Here is a 10,327-nt window from a genome sequence, read left to right as displayed (position 1 = left end):
TACGACGTATAAAATGAATAAATACGACGTTAAAGATTTAAAGATAACGTCGTAGAACTATACGAGAATGACGTCGATATATTTATATTTTCCGTCGTTGTACATTAATTTAATACGGCGATATTTTGTATTTTAAAGCCGTGGATTTTTTTGTAATTATACGGCGTCTTATACGAAAACCTCGTCGTGTTATTTTATGAGTAAAAACGGCGGCTTTTATTGAAATCGTCGTCTTTACTTTCTACGTCGGTCGATTCATAACTTCTACCGTTCTTTGTTGGCTTTGATTTTACTCTGTGGAAATCTGTTTCAAATAGACGTCGGTTGTTTAATTAGGTACGTCGTTGTTTTTGAACAGCCATTTGAATCTCAATTTTTAGTTGTCTAAGGTGGTATTACACGACGGTGTTTTTAGAACTGTCGTCTTTTTAAAAACCACGACGGTTTTCACTTAGACCGTCGTTGTTTTATGGTCGTCTTTTTCACTTTTTGTAGTAGTGACAGCCTATGCTAGAGTTTATGCTACTGTCTACGAAATGCCAACACAAATTTCGTACCAACATGGTACTTGGGTGTTGGTTCCTCATGTTGCACATATAAACGTCATTCCTAAAACATGGGTGCTCAAGATTAAATGTAAGGTTGATGGGTCGGTCAAGTGGTATAAAGCTCAGCTTGTGGAAAATGGCTTTCACCAGCAAAGAAGGGCTTGATTACAACGAGACTTTCAATCCAGTTGTAAAGTACACGACGAATTGGGTGGTGCTCAGTCTTGTTTCTCAAGGCTGGGCAGTTCAACAAGTTAACGTACAAAATGCTTTTTTGCACGGGTTCATGTTGCGAAATTGTTATGTTCATGTTGCGACTTTAATTGAAAATTTGAGTCTTTTGTTTTCAATGAAAGATTTGGGACAACTACATTATTTCTTGGAGATTGAGGCTGCTTACTTTGCTTCAAGTTTGCATTTGACACAAGCTAAGTATACACTGGATTTTACCGTGAAGAACAAATTTTATGGATTGCAAACCTATCAATAAACTGGTGGTTTATTGTCAGAAGATGAATGTGCGTATGGGTGATCCGCTTTCTAATCCTACAAAATATATAGAAGTGTTGTTGGGACCCAACAATATCTAACTATAACACGTCCAGACCTTTCATATGATGTTAATCAAGTTTGTCAGTTTATGCACTCTCCCACAACGGTGCATTGGCAGGCGGCTAAACGAATTTTGCTTTATTTGAAGGCCACTCAATCTCATGGTTTGGTATATTGTGATGGGAAAATCAAGTTGCATGGTTTTTCTAATGCTGACTATGCAGGGAATCCGGATTCCCGATATTCCTCGTGTGGTTTTTGCTTGTATTTAGGTCCAAATTTGATTCTGGAGTTCTAAGAAGCAGCGAACGATTTCACATTCCAGTATGGAAGCTGAGTATCGTCAACTCGCATCCACACAGCCGTTGAATTATGTTGGTTGAGGTCCTTATCTCGGGATTTATCTCTTTTTCTTTCTTCTCCTGTTCTCTTATGCGATAATTTGTCCTCTATTGCCTTAGCTTCAAATCATGTGTTTCACTCTCGTACAAAAACATTTGGAGGTGGACTACCATTATATTATGGAGAAGGTCGTTCGCGGGGAACTCATTGTTCACTATATTTGTTCTAAGAAACAACTTGCAGATTTATTTACGAATGGTCTGTCTGCAGCTCGCTTTCATCTTTTGATAAGCAGGATTCCTGTTGTTTCATGGCCACTCAGCTTGGGGGAGGTTGATAAACAACCAAGAACGAGTCAAACTTGAAGTTTGTTCAGGATAAGATTTGTTTCAAACTTTGTCAATATTTATATCAGATACTGGTGTTGTGTATATTTTTTGGTTGTCTTCTATTTTGGTGCAACTGTTTGTACTTTGAATGTATAAGCTCCTGCATCAATATAAATACACACAAGCCTCCCACGTTTGAGGGTGTGCTTTTGGCCTCAATTTCCTGTTTTTCACTACTTTCCTGAGGATTGGGGTTTACTTTGTTGGAGGAGAAGCCAATATTTGGTTTTCACATAGTTTGGGTGTTGGACTCCTGGTGGAGACGAGATTGTGCTGAGATCCTTTAGTGTCAAGATGAATTGAGGGGTACATTCTTTCTCTTGGAGGCGCTCCCTCTTTCTCGTTTCAGCGGTAATAGGAGGTGATTCGCCGTTTGCCAAGAGCTCATTTGGCACTGGTATTGATGGTTATGCTTGTTATGCTTGCTTGTCTGGCTTTGGCTTCTAATGAGCTAATTCTTTTGTTTCACTTTCTTAGGCTCATTGTTTATGGCTTGTGTGCTCTTGTTGTGTACTAATTCTGGCTAGAACCCTTCGTTTTAGGGGTGTATGTGATGTTCAATTCTCTGTAATTGCCCCGTGTATAATCAATGAAATTCCTCTTTTCTCCCAAATAAAAAAGTTGTTTTGGACAATTGGGTACCCATTCTCTCTCTCTGTTTCTTTTTCTTTCAAAGAATCGTAGACAAATCCCACTCAAAAAAGAAGTCCTAGACAATTCAGCACCATTGATCGATTAGAGCCTATCGGCGCAGATAGGCTGATCATGTTGACCCAACAGCCCAAAGTTGACCATCCTAGTAAAATTTGGACGTCCCCACATCTTTAGTAGCATCCAATAGGAATGCACCGACTCAAAGGAATGATGGCTCTGGTTCCCAGTTACAATTTAATCTGAGTTGTTCATCAAAACAAAATGATTTATAAATAAAAAAAGACATAAATTTTGGTATTGGGGCCACACCGTAACAACAACTCCACTAAATATAAGCTTTCAAAGTCATGGGGCCATGGAAGAAAGGTCAAAGAAGAAACCCAGATAATTCTCCAGTTATTACTTATTAAGCACAACATTATACTTATTCCAAAGTGCATATGAATATATAATGACAATGAAAGTCAAAAGAACAAAATGACATCTCTGGCTAACATTTGTTTCTCTATTTTATGAAGGCCCCTCTAGCAAAAATAGCTGCAGCTTGAGCTTCAATTCAACCAACCTGCATAGACATTACTGTCATAGAACGTCAATTTAAATTTTAAAGCACAATTTTCTCTCAAGTAAAGGAGAAGCAAAATGAACAAATTGAGACTCTAAAATCCTTCACTTTCAGTAATCTAAAGAACATAGCAATATATAAGGGACTTGTAGCTCAAATGGTTAAGAGCATTTACCACAACACCCGAAATTCTAGGTTCGAAATCCCCCTCTTTAAACATCGCTTGTATAAATAATAAAAAAACATAGCAATACAAAATTCTAGAAATTAATACTAAAATCTTAATGCCCCACCATGTCTTAGTGCCTTAGATACAGTCACTGTTGTGAAGCATCTAAATCATAATTATGATGAACTTGGTTTAATATATATCTATCTATCTATCTAATTTATAAGTTCACCATCCCAGAAAAAAGATTTTTGCTTTACATGAAAAAGATGTTGTGTGATTGGCTACTAGTGAGCCTTTCTTGTTTTTTTATGACCACCGACATAATGTGTGCGTGTGGGGGTTGGCAACAAATTTGGCTTAAATTTAAGACAAGGAACGAGGCCAGATAAGACTTGGGATCTGCATTGTCTGTGGCCATTCCTCTCTATCCATTTTCCTGTCTTTTTTATTACTATTCTCATCAACTTATAATTATTTTAATCAAAGGGCTCAGCTCATCAGTTTCTGCAACTTAGTACAAATTCCAAAACCCAATCAAAGTGCTTCTGCTCTCTTTCTTTGAGAAGATTGGGGTGTTCACTCCCATTCTCACATGGTCTGGTGCTACATGTTAGGAGTTTAGTTAATGCTCATTATAAGCTTTATCTTCACTTTCCTTAATTATATATTATTTATTTATTTTATATTTCTTATAATGAATTATGAATTTAGAAACACTTTTATTCCAAACCAGTAATGGTAATATGTGGAAAGGTAATATGGGGTCTGTGTTTGCTTCTTTAATGGGCTAATCAAGTGACTAAAACCGTTGAACAAATGCTTAAAAACATTTCCTCATAATGGTAATTTCCCATGTTGGGTAGCTTGTGGAGCTTTATGGTAGTGCCAAAAGAAACACCCACACACATACTCCTCTCTCTGTCTTTCTATTTTGCTGCATTTGGTTTGAAATGCTGAGGCTTGAACTGGTTTTGTGAAGTTGTTGCAGTGTTGGATCTGGTTCTTTTTAACCAGGCCTCAAATGGGTTTGTGAGTTTTCTCAAATTTGGTCTCTGAGTTTGAAGGTTTCCTGCTAAATTTTCAGTTTTTAGTGTTGGCTCTGTTTTTATGTGCTTAGGCCTGAAATGGGTTTTTAAGCATTTCAATGCTGAGATCTGATTTCTGCAGATTTACTGGTCACAGTGAGGTACAAGATTCTGTGAGTTGGATTTGGTAACCTACTTTTGTACTTCATAACAGTTCAGTTGAGAGCGAGAGGTTAAAGCAAAAATGGCTCCAAGCTTGGATTTTTCCAGGTGGTGGGCAAAGGGCAATACAAGTAAGGGTAATCCAGTGGTGGTGACCATGGAGAACCCCAATTACTCTGTGCTGGAGATAAATGGTCCTGATGAAGTATTTAGGCCAGTTGATAAGGACAGAGGCAAGAATGCTAAGCAATTTACATGGGTTTTGCTTCTAAAGGCGCATAAAGCTGTTGGTTGTGTTGCTTGGCTGGGAAATATTCTTTGGTCATTGCTTGGTTCCATTAAGAAAAGATTGATATTTGGGCAAGGAGTGACTGTGGAAAATGAGAAATCTGGAAAAGGAAGAACCTTGTATAGGGTCATTATGGGATTCTTAGTCATGGCTTTAGCTTTTCTGGCTTTTGAACTGGTCGCCCACTTGAAAGGTTGGCATTATTTCCAGACCAATAGTTTGCATATCCCCCAAACTTTGGAGATTAAAGGATGGCTTCACTCAGTTTATTTTGTATGGTTGGAGTTCCGGGCCGACTACATTGCACCTGCAATTCAAGCTTTGACTAACTTCTGTGTTGCTCTCTTCTTAATCCAATCCGCCGACCGTATGCTGCTTTGTTTAGGTTGCTTCTGGATCAAGTTCAAGAAGATTAAGCCAAGGTTTGAAGAAACCCCATTGAAGTCAGACGATTTGGAAGGTGCAGGATGTTATTATCCGAAGGTTCTTGTTCAAATTCCTATGTGTAATGAGAGAGAGGTAACAGTTTCAATGCTTTTTTCTCTGGTTAAAGTTGTACTGATTAAACTAGTGTAGCAATTACTAGTTTTGATAGATCTTTTTTAGTTTTATCTGACCATTCAAATTTGAGTAACATTATAATTGGAATGGTAACTAACTAAATACATAACTGTACAAATTGATTTCTAAGGCACTTTTTTACTAGTTTTCATGGATTATTCATGACTGTGACATAAAATGTATTTAGGTGTATGAACAATCTATTTCAGCAGTCTGCCAAATTGATTGGCCCAAAGAACGCTTGCTGATTCAAGTTCTGGATGATTCTGATGATGATAGCATACAGTGGTTAATTAAGGGAGAAGTAGCCAAGTGGAACCAAAGGGGTGTTAATATTATCTACCGACATCGTTTGGTTAGAACTGGTTATAAAGCTGGGAATCTCAAATCGGCAATGAATTGTGATTACGTGAAGGACTATGAGTTTGTTGCAATCTTTGATGCTGATTTCCAACCAAACCCTGACTTCCTCAAGCTGACAGTTCCCCATTTTAAGGTGGCTAGATCTCATATAGCTCTTTGTCTGGTCTCTTTAGCCCTTTCTACTTTAGGTGACTGATTTTGGTTTGTGGTTCTAATTTGTGTGGTAGGACAATCCTGAGCTGGGGTTGGTTCAGGCTAGGTGGGCTTTTGTTAACAGGGATGAGAACTTGTTGACACGCCTCCAAAACATCAATTTGTGCTTCCACTTTGAGGTGGAACAGCAGGTTAATGGGGTTTTCCTCAACTTCTTTGGCTTCAATGGTACTGCTGGAGTTTGGAGAATCAAAGCACTTGAAGAATCTGGAGGCTGGCTCGAGCGTACAACAGTAGAAGACATGGATATAGCAGTTCGCGCCCATCTGAATGGTTGGAAATTCATATTCCTCAATGATGTCAAGGTAATTTTAATTATTTCAAATCCAAATTCAACCTTACCTGATCCTATGTTTAGTCCTTGACTATATGGTTTTCGGGCATTTTGCATCATGAGTTGGTAAAACCTTGCCGAAAACTTTTCAAATGATGTATCAAATTTAAGAAACTGATTTTCAGGTCCTTTGTGAACTTCCTGAGTCTTATGAAGCTTACAAAAAGCAGCAGCACCGTTGGCATTCTGGTCCGATGCATCTCTTCCGTTTGTGCCTTCCAGCCATCATTAGTTCTAAGGTACTGTTACAATTAGATTCTCCTCTTTGATCTAGGTATTTTTCTAGATAATATTGTTCTGAGAATGTACTATATGCCATACTGCAGATGATGTTCTGGAAGAAGGCAAACTTGATACTACTATTCTTTCTGCTTAGGAAGTTAATTCTCCCATTTTATTCTTTCACATTGTTCTGCATAATACTTCCTTTGACCATGTTTGTCCCTGAAGCTGAGCTGTCCATGTGGGTTATTTGCTATGTGCCCGTATTTATGTCATTCATGAACATTCTTCCTTCCCTTAGATCCTTCCCCTTCATTGTCCCTTACCTTCTGTTTGAAAACACAATGTCTGTTACCAAATTCAATGCTATGGTATCCGGCTTGTTCAAGTTGGGGAGCTCATATGAATGGGTTGTTACCAAGAAGGCGGGTCGGTCATCAGAGCCTGATCTGTTAGCTGTGGAGGAGAGGGAATCTAAGGCCATGAACCACCCACAACTTTACAGAGGAACTTCTGATAGTGGGCTCTCTGAGCTCAACAAATTAATAGAGCATCAAGAAGCTGGTCCTAAACCTCCTGTGAAGAAATTGAACAAGATCTATAAGAAAGAGCTAGCCCTGGCCTTCCTGCTGCTTACTGCTGCACTTAGGAGCCTTTTATCAGCCCAAGGGGTACATTTCTACTTCTTACTATTCCAAGGTGTATCATTTCTACTGGTGGGGCTTGATCTAATTGGTGAGCAGATGAGCTAGAGATTTGAGGTGCAAAATAATGGTACAGATTAAAATAAAGGGTGAATAAGAGATGGGAACCAATTTGGTTTTCAAAATGGTACCCAAAATTGGCACTGGTAGATGCAAATAGCTGCCCATATAGATTCTTTTTCTAGCTTTTGTTTGTCCTTGTATTGCTGCAATCATTTTTTGGGTTCATTTGTGACACGGGCGAGTCTTCCACATCAAATCCTCACACCATTCTTGTTTTCTTGTTTGGTTCATAACTTATTGGTGATTTTTATTTACATATAAGAATTCTGTGTGATGTTTATTCCAATACCAGATAGGTTGAGTTCTGTAGTTTGAATTTTCAAATTTTACACATGTAAAACTCTCTGTATATTTCATTAGTTCAATTGATACCAGATTCTCTCTCTCTCTCTCTCTCTCTCTCTCTCTCTCTCTCTGTGCCATTTGTTCTTCCTTTCCTTTTCCCTATTATTTGTTGCATTTGTAAAAAATGTCTCTTTGGAAATAAGAGAGAGGCAAAATTAGTGTCGGCAAGCAATGAGAATGGTGTTGCTCATGCTTTGGCCCTTCCCTTTGCCATCAAGGAAGATTCCTGACCTTGGATTTGCAAAGATTGGTAATTTTCCCTAAGCTATGTGATTATACCCTACATTGGACCACACATATCTGGGTGTGTGCCAATTGTTGTTCCAATAAAGGCATGCATGATGGTAGATGCAGAAAGAACCCTACTCATGCAAGTCATGTGGACCTCAGCAGACCCTTCCAAAGCATCCTTTCTAGAGTTTTGAACACTTCGAAGCCAACTTTTGCATTTGTATGAACAATGTTGCTTCATTAATGACCAAACTACCACTCACAAAAAGATAATTGGTATTTTTCCCCTCATAAAATATTACAACTGCCCAAGTTGTATGTGTCACATGATGGTGTCTTGGAAACCATTTCAACTGCAGAAGACCCTTAAGGCTTGTGGCATAAGATGTAGGCACATTTGAGTGGCTTATTAAACAGAAAAATAAACTAAGGGTCTTGTAAGCTTCAACCATAAAGCAGAATCCTGCAAAGAGGGAAACAACTAATATATTGAAGATGCTCTCAACCATGTTTGTTTCTCACCCACTCACACCAATGTACTGATTTTCTTTTTCTCCTTTGAACCCAACATGGATAAAGAAATGGCCTTTTTTTGAGAACCTTTCCTATTGAGAGGGGCGATAACTTACTAAACTCAAACACACTACATAAAAACTAGGATTAGAACTTAGGACTTTTCCTGAGAGAGCAATTGCTCCAAACCACTACACTAGTGACTCACTAGTAGTGAGTCCTTTGCAAGAAATGATTTTTTAAAATTGGCTGTAAATCCACCTTTCCCTTCATCCTTACAACTAGAGACTTTACTATCTCTCATGGGAAGTAAGTGACAAGACTAATTAACCACTTGATACATACTTTTCATTGTCTTTGGTAACATTCATAAATGAGCAGTGTGTCATTTGCATCCTCGGGCTTTGAGTGTTTGGGATTGAAATCAATTAAACAGACAAAAGAAGATGTGGCCAGCTCCCCTCCAATTTATTGTCTAGAGACAAAGTTGGGGAACCTGTGAAAAAAAAAAAGCTATAAACAGGATTCAGATTCATCTCATTCTTGTAAACTGCAAACCAATGGGTCCTTTAAAATCTTCTCAACAATTTCTCACAAAAATTAAGAAAATAAATAAATAAATACAGATCAACCATGATCTTTTTAAAGATCATATTCTGCAGTCATTAAAGATGAGTGTCTTGTAGCAATGCAAATGTGGGTTAAGGAGCAAACCAAGTGAGCCCTACTGGCTTGGAGGCTTCTGGCCAATTAGCACGGTCCATGTTTTTTGGCTGTTTTTCTCCACTTAGATAGAAGTTGACAACCCAATTGGCCTATTTGCATTACATATCAAAATGCTTCATTGTGAACATATAATTATTGCAAACATAATTTCTGAATATGTATGTGAGAGAGAGAAAATAGTCATTTTGTTTGACTTGTCTATTTTTAAACAGTCAATAGGTGTAACATTTCCCAAACATATGTAATTTCTTTTAACGAATGGTCACATCCTCTCATCGTTACATTCAATTATTACACCCTAAACTCTTTGCCAAAAGTCACTTTTGATGTGGTGTTTTGTGCCCTTTTCATCAAATGCCTCTTTAGTTAAGAGTTTCTCTTCTATTGGTTTACTTTACCCTCTGGTGCACCAAGTTTATTTTGCCTTTTCACACACTGAACTCAATTGCTCTCATGGAGTAGAAAAACTTGTGTGAAATGGTTATCTCCGGCCATTCACAATTTGCTAAATGAAAAGTTATCACGCGTGGCATACCGTTATTAGCCAGAGAGAGCAAAAGTTCTACACAAGTGTTCTTCCTCATGGACGACGGCTTAAGCCATGCCATGATGGCCATGATGGCCATTGTGGGAACCTAATTAAATCAAATCCTAGGTCAAATAATTTCTACCATTTGGGGATTATTTGACCAAATTGGGAATTGATCAACCTAATTGGGAGTTACTCAATTTAATTGGGAATTATCCAATTAAATTGAACGTTACCTAATTAGGTTGAGATTTGATTTGGTTAAATACCACGATCCCCAATTAAATTAGGAGTTACCTAATTGAATCGGGATTTGACTTGATGCCTACCACAATTAGGGATTTGATTTACCCTAATAAATCAAATCCCTAATTAATCAAATCAATCCCAAAAAGGGGAGGAATAATTCCCTTCCATCTACGGAATTATTCATCTGAAACTCTAGCCTCCGAGACCACTATAAAAGGATGGCCACACATAAAGGTTGAGGTACGTCTAAATTCCTACTAAAACTCTGCAGAAATTATTTATCAAAAAACCTAGCCATCTCCTCTCTTTCTCTCTCTCACACAAGGCTCCGGCCACCACACACGGCTCCTGCCACCCGGTTTTCCTTGAATTACCCTACCTAACTTAGGCATCGGAGGGCCTTTGGCCAACACCCCCCGGGTGTGGTCCTTTTACTCCGATATGTTTTGCAGGGAGAAAGATAGGCGGAGAAGACGAAGGAACCTTTAGCGAATATTCTCGTGGGGAAATTTGCTCCCACAGCCATAATGATAAATACTGATATTTGATTATCAACATAATCACATGCTCCTTGAC

General features: G+C 38.3%; 1 protein-coding gene across 1 annotated transcript; it reads left to right on the top strand.

The window, feature by feature from the left end:
- Nucleotides 1–3,629: 3,629 nt before the first annotated feature.
- LOC117622266 (probable xyloglucan glycosyltransferase 5) lies at nucleotides 3,630–7,545 on the top strand. The gene is made up of 5 exons (XM_034352874.1): nucleotides 3,630–5,217; nucleotides 5,447–5,755; nucleotides 5,850–6,140; nucleotides 6,295–6,408; nucleotides 6,496–7,545. Exons 1-5 carry the CDS (start codon nucleotides 4,492–4,494, stop codon nucleotides 7,141–7,143), a joined length of 2,088 nt encoding a protein of 695 aa, XP_034208765.1. The 5' UTR covers nucleotides 3,630–4,491; the 3' UTR covers nucleotides 7,144–7,545.
- The last annotated feature ends 2,782 nt before the right edge of the window (nucleotides 7,546–10,327 follow it).

Source organism: Prunus dulcis, chromosome 3, assembly GCF_902201215.1.
Source record: "Prunus dulcis chromosome 3, ALMONDv2, whole genome shotgun sequence".
In the NCBI taxonomy this organism is placed as follows: Eukaryota; Viridiplantae; Streptophyta; class Magnoliopsida; order Rosales; family Rosaceae; genus Prunus; species Prunus dulcis.
This window is presented reverse-complemented; position numbering and strand designations above follow the sequence as displayed.

Coding starts and splice junctions, on each gene's coding strand:
- LOC117622266 (XM_034352874.1), top strand. CDS start 4,492: ATGGCTCCAAGCTTGGATTTTTCCAGGTGGTGGGCAAAGGGCAATACA. Junction 5,756..5,849: donor TGACAGTTCCCCATTTTAAG/GTGGCTAGATCT, acceptor TTTGTGTGGTAG/GACAATCCTGAGCTGGGGTT. Junction 6,409..6,495: donor CAGCCATCATTAGTTCTAAG/GTACTGTTACAA, acceptor GCCATACTGCAG/ATGATGTTCTGGAAGAAGGC.